General features: G+C 38.5%; 2 protein-coding genes across 3 annotated transcripts in view; one reads left to right on the forward strand and one right to left on the reverse strand.

The window, feature by feature from the left end:
- The window catches only part of LOC146627051 (ankyrin-3-like), a 155035-nt gene extending 151852 nt beyond the window's left edge, over positions 1-3183 (forward strand). Inside the window, exons 50-52 of one of the 2 annotated variants that reach the window (XM_085361574.1) lie at positions 151-402; positions 1617-1688; positions 2520-3183. In XM_085361574.1, coding sequence (XP_085217700.1) covers positions 151-402; positions 1617-1664 — 300 coding nt within the window. In that variant the 3' untranslated portion in view covers positions 1665-1688; positions 2520-3183. Of the gene's footprint in view, positions 1-150; positions 1086-1616; positions 1689-2519 lie in introns of those variants that run through there. The other variant, XM_085361572.1, reaches the window with a different exon arrangement.
- An 8585-nt stretch (positions 3184-11768) lies between these two features.
- Positions 11769-14143, reverse strand: g6pc1a.2 (glucose-6-phosphatase catalytic subunit 1a, tandem duplicate 2). The gene is made up of 5 exons (XM_085361575.1): positions 13855-14143; positions 13655-13764; positions 12998-13100; positions 12566-12681; positions 11769-12407 (listed from the first exon to the last, which is right to left on the reverse strand). The coding sequence occupies exons 1-5, from the start codon at positions 14085-14087 to the stop codon at positions 11905-11907; spliced, it is 1065 nt and encodes a 354-aa protein (XP_085217701.1). The 5' UTR covers positions 14088-14143; the 3' UTR covers positions 11769-11904.
- Positions 14144-14550: the final 407 nt, after the last annotated feature.

A 14550-nucleotide genomic window follows, 5' to 3' on the forward strand; every position in this document is an offset into this window, starting at 1 on the left:
CGACAACCTCTTAGATGCATGAACCAAACCTATCACATACCATCCCATTGACTTTTACACGACACCTCTACATATCTCCCTCATCCTTTTTTGCATCACTTCTCTCAACTCCCCCACCCTCCTCCTGCTAACATGCTTCTTCCCCTGCAGGTGATCAGAAAGGTTGTACGCAGAGTGTTCAGCTCAGAGGAAAGGAGGCAAAGTGAAGGCGAATTTATTGCAGCAGAAGAACCTGCTGCTGCTGCTGGTGGGGGAGGTGTTGGTGGTGGTGTAGCCTCAGGTGGAGCTGACACTGCTTCTTCATCAGGAGCGGCAGCAAGAGCCACGGGGGGGAAGGGCAAGAAGAAGGGGAAGCGATCCCGACACGGCCACAAGGAGGAGCCTCAAAGAGTGAAAGCTGAGGTTGCTGTCGAAACAAACTGCCTGACTTAGTGAGCTGAGGTGTCTGCATGAAGCTGTAGCTTTGTGTAAACTCTTAATCAATCAATGTAAACTCTTAATCACCTTTTAGATGAGCAGAGGACACACATTCTGACAGCATTAAGGCAGCCATAAACCAAAGTAAACTGCATTCCAGTGAGGGGAGGTGTACTACAAAGCGCGATTAATGGGTTAGTGAGGTATGTTTAGCCTGGCTAGATCACCATGGCAACTTCTGCTGAACAGATAACATGGTCCAGAGTGGTTAATGTTCAGGGTTTTGTTGTAAAATTGTCTAGAAGCATCAGCATAAGTTTTAGTTCAGGTTCAAGGCCCTTCTTGCCCCAAGTGTCCTATGAGTTGAACCTGAAGCACAGTTGATCTGCGATTAAGACCAGAAAAGCGTTTGTGATTTAAAAAAAAAAAAAAAAAAACAGCACTTAAAAGTCCAGCTAAAATTTGGGCAAAGCAGGTTGGTCAGGAGAAGCAAGAGGCAGGTGAGCAAAGATAAAATGCCATGGCCACATCGTCACTGGGGACCTCAAGTAGATTTATAAATACACATCAGTTTACGCATGTAAAAACAGAAGATGAAGATCTTGGCTAAGATTGGTTTATCCATACAAAATGGTAAAATGACAGAAGTGTCAAATGTAATGACTAAATTGTGATGTTCATGCAACTTAAACTTTATTTTGACATTCAGGTTTTGTTTGCTGTTTCCTGTTTGAAAAATTGAGTGTGAGTTTATGAAATGCTGTGCAGTTTAGAACAATTTCATAACAGCAACCTTACTGTCTGAATACAGTTTGCAGTGGTTGCAGTGTGTGTTTCCTCAGTAGCAGCTACAGCCTCTAGGTTGAGACTAGACCGAGTCTGAGAACTACTAATATCAAGTGATTCAACTAATATAGAATGTCGTTATTCTCTCTATTAAGCATGTGTGCTTTCATTTGCAAATGTACAGATGTAGTAATTTTAACATTTTTTCACTCCTTAAACTCATCTTTCCTCCAGCATGCTGCCTGATGTAGAAGATGAACCAAACTGTGCTTCATTAACACTCACCGATAATGCCTTGCCTGAGTTTAGTACTGATATTTCCTTTCTCTCTCTCTCTCTCTTTTGTTTTGCTTTTTTTTTTGTTCCTGTCTTGTGCTGAATCTCGCTGCTTTTCTTAATCTCCTTCTGCCAAGCCTGGAGACGGTGCCAACAAGAAACCAGGGAGGAAGAGTCATTCTTAACAGTAGAGCTCTCAACTACAACTGGTAAGAGGCCACTCATAAAGACACTAAAAACTCCCATAAGTTACCAAATATTCACCTATAGACCATAAAGATTAATTGTGTTTTCTGTAAATACAATAAGAATATACTATTTTTTGCTTAATATAAAGTATGGTATATAAAGACATGTTTAGCTGAAGACTTTAATTCTGAAATTTAGAGTTAAGACCACTCAGATGTCTGTATGCTGAGTATGAAGCCATCTACCTTTTAACTCTGATGTAATCAGGAAGACAACTGAGTTTTTCAACTGGAATAAAATTGTCAGTGCTGTTGTACTCCCAGGCATTACAGTCAAGCGCACCATGCAGATCCTTATTAACAAGAATATTTGCAAGGATTTAAAAGCTAGCAATAATTTAAGTTGCTAGTTGACATCTAAATGTGAGTTTTATGTTCTAGTTAGTATTTAAAAAAATATCACCTTATGTTGTATGTAAACAAAGATGAAAACGAATCACTTGCGAGGTTTTGTAGGACACTTTCTGTTACGTTCCAGAGTTAACTAAAGCTATCAAAATGATATGAACAAACAATTGTTTATGACTTCATGTCCAAAATCTCTTTGTACTGTGTTGAACAGATACTGGAGATGAACTAGTGTCAGGTGGTACTTTCATGTAATTCCAATTTGTACCACAAGGTGGTGCAGTGAATAAATAAAACATATAAACAGGAGAATTAATTAAAAACACAATTACAATCGAGGCCAAGAAAGACAAAAAAAGATATTTAAAACTGCAATCCTAAAGCAGAAAAGTACTTTTTTTATACAACAACCAATCTGAAGTATAAACTTTCCTTTACACTCAGATCCATGGACATCCACCTGTGACCCCCACACATGACCCTGGGAGGAAAAACAGACCGGAGCCAATGAAACCGGGAGCCAACACGTGTCTGAAGCTTTCGCTTTACAACGCATGGTTTTCAGCAAGACAACACGTTACTTTTCTTTGATTTCGCATGAGCATGTCACCAAACTCACTCACTGTTGGAAAACAACACCGAAGGACACGCATGGACGTGAGCTGGAAACTTCTTTAATCTTTGGCAAATGAAAGGCGTCTGTGACCAAAGACGGCACAAACAGCGAGGGAAAAGACTTCACTCTCTCAGACACTCGCCTTGTATGGCTTTATTTTTTCCTCCTGCACTCACGGTATTGGGGTGCACCATGTGGTTCTTTTATAAAACAAAACAAAGGAGATATAATAGTACCTGGGTGTTTTTGTTGTACATAAATGACACTGTATAAAATCTTTAAAAAAAAAAGAATTGGTAGCTTCACAGATTGTTTATGCACTGATTTGAGTTGATGAAGCTTTGCAGAGCCAGTGCATTTGTATTGAGAGGTCGACACTTTTCGTGCAGCCTGGAGTGTGTCTTCTGACGTGCTCTTCCCAAATATAAAAAGGAACAAAAAAAGCTGTATGTGAATGAAACGAATGGAGAAAAAAAAATGATGCTTGATTTTCAACAGAGGACATTTTCTTTAAAGACAACAGCTACTCTGCTCTGTCCGAGGGACATTCTTCAGAGAAATGATATTTTGCTGCATGTTATGTCACTTTATTTTTAACGCTTTCCTTTCTTTCTCTTAATTCAAAGCACTGTAATACAACTTAGAGAGGGTGTGATGGTACTTCTGTCTGTGTGAGCACTCATAGTAACCCAAACATCTGTCATCTATAACTGTTTTGTTTTTTATTTAATTTCCTTTTCTTTTCTTTTTTTTTACAAATGAAATGACACTCCACATCCTAGTGGCGAGATAGTACAGCATCCTTCTTATGCAACAGGAAAGTACTGACACTGTCCAATGCATCTTTCAGACTAGCACATTGTTAGCTCTAGACCGCTAGCAACGCTGTGTGTGTGTGCGTTTGTCTGTGTGTGCGCGTGTGTGTGTTTAACATTAAGAAAAAAAATCCATGCATACTAGAAGTGTATATTTAAACCTTTAGTTCTACTGTGGTTTTTAAAAGGGGACTTTTACGTTGATGATTTTTATCCTGTTTATTTGCTTCTATTTACATGAGAACAGAGAATCTCATTTTTAGCCCCATCACTCAAATCGAAATCTTTGTAATCACATACAAATCACTGTCAGTTATTAAAAATGTGACTTTCTGTTCATGTGTAAATTGAATTTCTGTTTGGTTTTTTTTCATATGAATCCACCCTAAGCATCCATTGTTGATAATAAATCTGGTACCGACATGTATGACAAACCAACATAGCCTACACTGGATGATCCAAGTAATTATTTAAGCAGAAAAATAAATTGTGTTTAAACCGAACCTCTGCTAGTCAGTCTGATTTCTCTTTCTGGTTGCACAGGCCCAATGAAATACTGGCATGAATCATACCGATGTCTTTAAGACGTCAAGAAACCTCATGGAAACTAAAAGACAATAAAAGACCTGAAGATGTAGGCTGAAGAGCTTTGTGTATCACAACATACTTGCCTCACATGCTAGTGTCCACCAGTAAATAATGCCAAATAAATGAAATACAGTCACTAAACATGTGGCCCATTCTCCTTGTAAAGGCAGTATTACACACTACATTACATTACATAATATAAATAGTTAAAAATAATAATTGTATACACGTCTTAAACCAAATGCAGAATAAGGGTATTTAGGGGGCTATATGTCCATGCTTCCATGCCACTTGTGACCTACAATGGCCCAGTCATGATCTTAACTAAACACTGGTTATGTGACCCCGTACATTCTGCATCTAACAAATTTTACATAAAAATATATATTTAAAAAATTATTGTACGTATAAAAAAAGACCTTTGCAACTTTTTCAGTTATATGTCAACATCTGGCATAAATTAAACATGCAGATCATCAAGAATGTGATTTCCATACTGGATTGGTCAGGGTTAACAGGGTGCCGGTGGAAACTGTGCTACTGTTAGCTAAAGACAAATGAAGAGGAGAAGGGGAAGGCATGATAGAACCATCATTGGTAAAGAGAAAGAGCTGATGGGACATGCAGAGGGTTGGTGTAACAGAGGAGGACGCTAATGATGGGGTGAGTTGAAGGTGATCTGTTGTGGTGACCCCAAAACTGAGTAGAGAAGAAGAAAAAGAGGAATTTGACCAATAAAATCGCTGAAAAATATCATTCTGTGTTTCGCAGACTACCATGTTTCAACCGCTTGGTACAGTGAAAACCAAAGAACATCCAAGAATTCCAAATATGTAAATACAGCATTTCTTTTTGGAAAAACTAGACCAACTATACTTTTTTATCAAAATTATTGGAGATTTGTTTTTTTAATAATGTTTCAACAATAAAAAACTACTGATCGATCTATCTATAAATGAAATATACATTTATATCTGTAATTTTCATTTATAGTGACTCTGAAAAGATAAGATATGAAGCTCTATATAAGAAGGTATTAATTGTGAAATCATACAGAGCTGTTTTTATAATTAAAACACATACAATGATGCTGGATAAAAGAAATATCTTAATATTTTACACAAATTTTGCATATGACTTCTTAATATTTCCAGTAATTGCCCCACAATCTAGCTAGGATTCAAACAATTGGTTCATGAAAACAGTAAAATTTGGACTGAACCATCAGAGCGCTGCAAAGCTCTCAAAATATAATAAGTTCAAAATAACCCATATCTTATACTGGGAATTGGTGCAGCTCTTCTGTTAACTTCTTATCTGAAACAAGACATTTTAGCTGTCTTTCTGTCAACTTTATTCTGATTATAAAAGGTTTGGACTGCAGGTATGTGGATCTGCTCCATGACATCGTCCAATCTCAGTAGAAAAACTTTGTAAAATCCCAAGTCTGAGATTTTTGGCTAACGGGGCGTGCGTTTTGGTTTTCTCTTTGTTATATTGTTACATGTTGTTGTAACTTCTGCTGCCCTCTTGGACAGGTCTATCTTGAAAAAGAGATTTTAATCTCTTTTAAATGTATGTGAATTTTTCACCTGATTGGAATATTCAAAATGAAATCTTATAACAAAAAGGACTTTAAGCCCAAATTAAAAAAAAGACTGGATTTCAGAGTTAACATCATTTAATCTCTGAAACTGCGCATGTTTGCCTTGATGCTCAAATGAAATCTAACAGTAAGACCTGACTGATGTAACCTGCAAACACATGGTCTCTCCCCAGTGGGACCTCTCATATGCCCCATCAGATTTCCATTTTGAGTAAACGCTTTCCCGCAGACAGTGCAGACAAATGGTTTCTCTCCTGTGTGTGTTCTCATGTACAGCTCCGTGTGTTTGTGGCCTTCAAAATGTTTGCCGCAAACTTCACAGTCATTTATTTGGGGTAAGCTTACAAGCGAAGCTTCAAGGTTTCCTTGGTCTCAAAATGTTTCCCACACACGCCACACATATCTGCATCCTTCTTGCCTTCCTGCGCATGCTTCAAGAAAGAAAGACTTGCTAGAGAAATCCCTCTTCCTGTGTCCCTCAGACTTTGTTTTTTCTGTCCGTTTTATCACTCTGTTCACTTTTCTTCCAGTCCTCATCACTCTCACCCTCTGTACTCTCAGCATCAGAAAGGTCTGCCTCAGATGTTTTCCACAGACTTCACAAACATCTGCACTTTTTTTTCATGCGTCAGTGCACATTTCAGAAAAATGCATCTGTACTGGAAAAACTCTGCAACAACTGCATTCAGTATTTGGTTTTTGTTTGTTGTAGCTGTTCTCTGAGAACGATTTTTCATCTTTTTTGGAAAGATTTTCCATTCACTTTGTAAACATCCATACCTGGAGTTCCTGTCCGAGGTGTTCTTGGCTTTGATTTAAGTAGCTCATCGTTTATATCTTTATCTTGACTCCCACCTTTTGTATTTTTGTTGACAGTATCTTTAGGTTGGCAGGTGGCACACCTAGGTGCTCTCCTTCCTTCTCCATTTCCACTGTTGTTGAGGTCCCCTTTTCTGCTTGTTGGGTTTAGTAAAACTGTGAAGGCTTGCTGTCGATAAACTCAGAGTCTATCTCTGTATACTTGTCTTTAATCTGTCATAGGTCAGGCCTTGTCTCATCATGCATCTGCTACTCAGATGAAATGACTTGGACCCAAACAGTGATACTTTATCTAAAAGGAATATCAAAGAGGAAATCACAAAAAAAAAAGAAGAAGTAGGAAGCGATTATATTTCTGACATGTATTAATTTGTGTTTCTGGATGTAAATTAAATAGTCCTACTTTTAAAAGTCAAAAAGGTCCCCCATTTAAAAGCTGGATGGGATGGGGGTGGTGTAAATAATGTCACACAGTGCAGTTAAAAACTCTCCAAATGTGTTAATGTGACTGCATTATTTATTTTCCCCAAAACTACTTACTACTACTTACGATTTAGACACTAAAAGCTACACAGAGTTATTTTTCATTCATTATCCTTAATTTATCCAGGTAAAAGTTTCATTAAAAATAAAGAAACCGGATGACATGAAGTAATTTTACTTTTCAAGATCAGTTCGCACTTTGCTGTGTAACCTGTGTGTAGGCAAAGGTATGACACAAAAGAGCACAGTCAAAAAGTAGTGAATGAAGCCTCCAGAGACCAAAAATTCAACCAAATACAGAACTGATCCGAAGCCTATAAAGCTCTTAAAAGTGTTTGCACCCAAACTCAATCTGGAAGGACTAATTAAGTTTTAAAAAATACAGAATCACAAAAATTAGGACAAAAGAAGAAATGGAAGGCCTAAAAATACCATCTCCAGCAGGTAAACAGTATCTGAAAGTCATGTCCTTAAGAAACAGGACAAAAATCCATCAAAGGACTTGATGCAGGACCTGAAAGATGCATCTGGCCTTTCAGTTGAGGCACCTGCTGTTCACTGAAGCCTCATTAGTGAAGGTCACTCTTACTTACAGAAGTTTCAATAATAAAAATGTCTCCACTTTTTGCTCAGTATGAACCATATAAAAACAAACTAGCTGAAGGCAGGTCACCCTGATAAATGTCACTACTGAAGCAGTCATTTCTTTTAAAAGGTGTCTTGTGTTTCCAAACCTGGAGTGTGCAGCATTTTCTCCGTTACGTCCTCCACAACTTCTGTCAGTCTCTCCGTGACCGGCCTCCATTTCACTCATAATGGAGCACAGAGGCATTTATTTCCATTTCTGAATATTTTTATAACTTCTACAGCTGCATAAACACTTTATCACACATGCAACAAACTAACAACTTGAAAGTCTGAACAAACTGAAAAGGAGCCATGTTGCTTCTGGTGTTTTCTTCATTTTCAAATTGAAGAAATACTTTTGGTCAATGGTGCAACACTGCCACCTTTTAATATGTGGTCACTGCACTGAGCAGGTAATACAGTATTACTGCTATACTTCATTGTATCTAAAAGTACAAGGAAATCGTTGTACATTTTACTATGACTAGATTTAATTCAGAGCTTTATTTAGCATATTTCTTGGCACACATTCAACAAGGTGCTGGAAACATTTCTCAGAGGTTTTTGACCATAATAACATGAAAGTGTCACACAAGTTGCTGCAGATTTGTCAGGTTTTAGTTGTATTCATTCTGTCACATTCTAATATAATTCTATAAAAGCATGTCAGTCTTTCAACTGCCATGCTCCACTACACAGCAGACAAGACTAAACAGCCAAAAATTTAACACAGACATGGCAATAACTGAACCTCTGCCCTGTGACAGGGCTAACACATCAGGCGTGCAAACAGGTAGGCAAATTCATTATAAAACCACAAAAATGCAACGGGACCCACACAGCAGTCAAGACTGACAAGAATTATCCAAATATGCATAATATTTTACCAGGCCCCAAAGCCCGAAATTGCATAGTATTAAACATAGTCAAGCACTCTTTCGCAGCAAAAGGAGTAGAGTGAAATTAATTAATGATAATATATGAGGAAGGTTTTTAACCATGTTTTTAATTGAAGTTGGAGAATGGTCACATGGATGAGGTACAGGTGGAAAACATTTTTTTCTTAGAGATTTTAGGATTATGAAGTTGCTCCTTAAACTTAATAATTTTACAATATAGTAGTTATTAAAAATACTGTGATGTAATTATATAAACTAATGATGGGTAGAAGCTGATAACTATTTCTGGCCACTGTAGATTATAATGCTTGATCATTATTTAAAGAATCTAAACCTTATTGTTTATCACAAATTAGAACAACAGGAATGTTGTGTGTTGTTTGTTTGTTTTTTTGTTTGTTTTTTTAATTGGCAGGAGGTGCTGCGATGTCTTACTTGTGCGACAGAGGGTGCTGCAATACCCTCTAACAGTTGAACAAGTTACCTAATAAAGTGACTGATGAGAGTAAAGGGAAGTGAGACATCCTGCATATAACGGTACAGCAGATGCACCAAGAGGACCAACTGAACATTCTTCCCGATATTTTTCCGTTTTAGCTGGGACTTTAATATTTACCCGCATCTCTCCGTCACACACACCTTTCTTTTGAGCGTCCAGACCTCCCGTGTCTGAGAGAGATGCAGTTAGTGGGTATTAGGAACTGCGTGAGCGCATCCATGTGCGTCATTGAGGTACACACCCGCGCCAAATGAAGAATGTGACAGACTCAGTGATTGCATCGATTTTGAGAGCTTGTTATTCTCATTCCTGATTTTTTAATGCACAAATTTGCCAATGACAATCCAGCCACCGTCTTTGTCTCTTTATGTCTGCGCGGATGTTTAGCAAAACTCTACCGCTTTGTGATATCGGACAAATTCTTATTAAATTAAATTTTCTATCAAACTTTATGCATTTTTATGCAACTGCAGCAAATCTCACTTTACTTGGTGTTTTTCCTCTTGTGTCCCACTTAACTGTTCATCAGGCATGTCACGTGTGTATTATGCAAAACACAGAATGGCAAATATTGAATGTTCAGTGTGCACTTTCGGCCCCGTGTGCCTGACGGGCCCACAGACGTGGGTATGACGTGGGAAATCGCTGTCATCACTGCAAGTCGAGATAACGGATCTGAGTTAATTATTGATATCATCCCGAAATGTTATCTTTATCATATGAGGTTATACAACAGCCAAATGGGACACGGGGTCTCTGGAGGGGACGTGAGGACGAGCGAGTATATTCTTGATCTATTCAACATCAGGTCTGTTCTTCAGTGTTCAAGATTTACTGCTTATCTGATCCCATAGGAATCCAATAATAGAGCAAAGCTGGAAATGTCTTTAAACAGTGAGCTTTTATTTGTGTCTCTGGCAAAAGAGGGGAAAAAACAACAACAAAGATAATGAAGGATCATGTCAGGTGTTCAGCTTCTTCTTAACTGTATTAAATTCCTATGGATCTAATATGTGTCGATGTAAAAACATATTAAAAAACTGTCCAATTGTATGCCAGTGCATGCATTTTTCTCCACTATAGGCTAATTTCCATCCATCCATCCATTTTCATCCGCTTTGTCCGGGACCGGGTCGCGGGGGCAGCAGCCTAAGCAGGCTAATTTATCAAACTATATTGTTTGATTTGCATATCCAAATGGAGGCAGGATAGAATAAGTACATGTAAGTACATTTAAGTACTTAGTACTTTCATTTTCATCTACTTTAAGAATTTACTTAAAGTAGATGCTATGATTCAGAGAAAAATATTGCATTTTAAACAACATTATATATTGGAGTATTAGAATTGTAGTTAATGTAAAAATAAGAATGAATAAAATGTAACCCATTTAAAAAATGTTTATGTGTGTGTGTGTGTGTGTGTGTGTGTGTGTGTGTGTGTGTGTGTGTGTGTGTGTGTGTGTGAATATAACAATTTTCTGTTGTTTTTTTCTAACAAAAAAGTAAGTAAGCATTTTAAAGTTGTATGTAATTAGTAATTCATTCAATTTACTTTTATGTCATTTCAACTTTTATCGTTTTGTTGTTTTATTGTCTAAACTTTATTCTCTTCTCTTCTCTTGATAAATGTGTATGATGACAGAAAGACGTATGGATAGTTCATTGCACTGCCCTGTAATTATAAAATATAAAGTTTTTTGTTAGTTTACTGTGACTAACAGTAAGTTTCCTATCATTTAATTGTTTATTATTTTGGTGTAGGATGAATGACAATGAGGGTAGGACGTCTTTATCAATAGGAAAAGCTGTAAAACGTGAAAACACTGAAAATACTGAACATACTTTTTAGTATTACATTTAAAATCTATACATTGCTTCACATGATCTAAAAACTGTCCACTTGGCTGGATTTGAGTCTTCACCAGGCCAATTATGGCCCTGGGGCCTTATGTTTGACACCCCTGGATTAAACTGATGAGCCCCTTTTAATATTTGTGTATGTATTTTTTTTTATCTCTGCACCTACTGTACCTTTAATTTCTGCACATATAGTATATTTTATTCTGCATATGTGTTATTTATTGGTGGTTACTGCTTTCTTTTCTTTTAGCACTGATGTGGGACAGTACTCCAATTTCATTGTACTGTTGTACAGTGCATGACTGTGCAATGATAATAAATTGTAAATAATGAGTTAAAAGTGTTTGTTTTCTGCTTATTTTCTTTTAATTGAGATTATTCTGAATATTATACTTATTGTGTGATTTTTTTTTTTAAGAAAGCTGAGTATCTGAGTAAAATTTGGAATCGGTGACTTTTTTAAATTGTGGTGCACATATTAAAAAAATACGCTAACAGATATTCCAGCGCTGGTGAGAAAAACAGAATAAATCTAAGTCTTAGTCTAAGTGGAAGAAAATGGTCATTAGTCAAGTATTAAAGGAACATTCTAGTAATTGCACATTTTTAAAAATGAACCAAATCGTTTTTTTTAACATTTACAAAATTTTTATTTAAAAATATTTCAACAGTCCCAAAAATACTTTCTATGACATTGAAAAAATACATTACTAATACAGTTAAAATACTATACTGAAGTCGTGAATGACCGTCCAGGACAAGCGTCATTATCGTGTTGTCGCATATTCAAAATAGTTCTTTGTGAGTGTCACTGGGCAGCCTGGATAGTGCTTTCACTTAGTGTCACACAATGTTCAAGGTTCAGTGTCCAAATAACACAAAATGCATTTTCCTGTTGATCTCAAAGCTTTTCCTGAGGATTACGTGGCAGTGTGGATAAAACAAGCACCAAAGGAATGTGTTTCAATAGGAAGAGATTTCCTTTTCATTAGTCTTTGTGATATGAAGTTGGTGATCACACTGCCTTTTTGTTGTGCTGGCTCAGAGATCGGTTCACACAGTATGGGATGATACTGACAGTGACCAGTGGCACAATGGCACTCTTGCAGAAGGACAGCAGGTAGAAGAGGGCTGCGGTATGTGTAGGAGGCTTGAAGGAGTCAAACAGGTGCAGCAGGAGCAGAGAGCTGATGATGCATCCTGCTTTGACCAACAGGCTGCTGCTCTTTTTGGTTTCGGTGTAGAGGGGAGAGTGCAGGCCCAGACCCAGGCCAAACAGCGTGCCCATGTTGCGTAGGAGGCTGGCAAAGGGCGTGGTGTCCAGGTGGACCCACTCTGGTCTGATGCACCACTTCTGGGCTTTCTCCATGGTCCACAGCAGGTCCACACCCAGAGCTTTGAGCAGCACATAGAAGCCAACAGCGAAGGAGGTGAGGAACAGAGTCGTGTAGAAATACTTCTTCATGCTGGCGCTGTAGATCCACTGAGTTCTGTTAAAGGCCTCAGCCACAATCATACCTAGAAAACAATGATCCACATTAGGAAAGCAGAGGCGGATATTTTGCGTTACTTATTATACCGCTGCAGGCTTAATAACTGACTATATTTCTGACTAGATATTTTACTGAATGACTGAGGCATAGCCAGCTGTTCACTGAAACTGTAAAAATACTCACCTGTGATAAGACCGGCGATGACCTGGTGGGGGAAGTGGGCAGCAATAAAGACTCTAGAGAGGCAGACACACACCTGGACCCCACAAAAAAGCGTCCACAGAAGAGCCTTCAGATACCTGTTGAAGTACAAATTCACACAGCTTAGATTCATTGATTTCCAGCAGCTCAAGATTACATGAAAGAAAATCTTTTGAAGCACTGTAACAATAAACAAATTTATTCTTCTCTTCTCACGAGAACTTCAGCTGCCCGCACGTCAAAACAACCCGTGTTTAACACCCTGTTTTCAGTCAATACTTCTCAGAAGTCAATGATCAACCCCAGCACCGAACAGATAGCGTGTCCAGAGCGATAAGCTCTGAATGGAGAAAAATGGTAAACAACACCAAAATCGGCAGGGCCAAGAAAGGAAAAATAAAGTTATAGACTCACCACTGACTGTTTGTGGATTTGTTGCTGGTCATGATGGCGAGGATCGAGGTCACCAGGGTGTAGTAGACTCCTGCAGCTCCCATAGCATGGCCAGAGGGGCTGCCTAGGTAACACAGACAGACGGAGGAAGGCAGTTATTAACACGTGGGCCAGAGCAACCTGCACTGCTCATTCATTAGATTCTTTTGTTTTGTTGTTTGTTTTAACCTAAGTAATAAATGAATGAAAAAGATCGCCACTATTTTATTTTAACTTGATTTTAAACAACTCAATAAGCTCATATATTTGGCTGCTGTCCAAATAACCTAACTGCAAATAACATAACATGCATGTTTATGGACTGTGTCACAGGGGAAACATGTAAACTCCACACAGAAAGGCAGACAGAAACCAGAGGTTACAAAAGAAACGTTCTTTCTGTGATATGTACGAATTAAGCACAATATCACCTGACAGCATTAGGGCTTTATCTTGAGGATGAGTGCCAAGATCTAGATCTTTAGAATGATAATTTATTTGATTCGGCCAATTTACTTCAAAGTAAACTTCAGGCAGGAACACATGCAGAGTGAGAGGAGCTGTGGGCTAATGGGAGTCGGTTTATTTTTACCCTCACGCAAGTTAATGCAGCCGTGCATGAACAGTGGTGTCTCTCACCTGGTCCAGTCTCACAGGTCATTGGGTACTGCTCAATGTGAGGGGGCACGGAGTTTGCATAGTAGGCTGTCTCGTGGACCCACCAGTACGGCCTCTCTCCAAACAGAATCCTGAAGAGGACAGCAGAAACATGCATTGAGTTACGGTCTAAAGAAAGCTTATTTTACACGATTATATATCAGTTAAAAAAATACGCTCACCATTTGAACACTAAATTAAGCCAGTCTCCGATCACAGCCACCCAGATCAGCTTGATGCCCACTGAAGCCCGCAGGTGAAACCAAAGGGGGAAGAAGATGAAGAAGGTGTTCCTCAGATCAGCCGCCCAGGAGACCCAGAGAAACAAGCCCTGGGCATCTTTGTAGTTGGTCTGCAGGTAGTGGGTGCTGCTCACCCCGAAACCCTGCACAGCGTCCATCACGGCATTAAGCATCTTAGCGTTAAGAGGAAGAAATCTCAGTCTAGTGATGTGTGAGTGGAAGAACAGAGAGTGCTGTTATCAGCGAGACAGCTGGCTGTTTTTATAGTGGACGGACCCACTACCCAAACGCATGCACACGCTGATCTTTGGACCTTACGCATGTGTAATAAAACACTGGCAGTCACTAGAGTTTGGGAGGCATGTCACACAAACAAGTTGGGAAGATAACAGGAAAACAAAACGTCAATCAGTATCTTAGAATCACTGTACAGAGAGAGTCACAGGAGAGAGGAAGTCAATCGATCAGTGGCTGTCCTCCTCAAGTGTGACCCAAATTAAACACTTTGCAGAGAGATTTTTTTTCTGCTGCCCCACAGACTATTTTTAAATGTGATCTTCGTCTTCTTCATTTTTGTCCACATGGCTTTGACTTTGGCATTAATAAAGGATAGCCGTGTTTTTCATATTTTCCCTT

The sequence above is a fragment of the Diplotaxodon limnothrissa genome, linkage group LG8, assembly GCF_057381915.1.
Source record: "Diplotaxodon limnothrissa isolate DT_005_m linkage group LG8, D_limnothrissa_male_GT1.1, whole genome shotgun sequence".
Classification (NCBI taxonomy): domain Eukaryota; kingdom Metazoa; phylum Chordata; class Actinopteri; order Cichliformes; family Cichlidae; genus Diplotaxodon; species Diplotaxodon limnothrissa.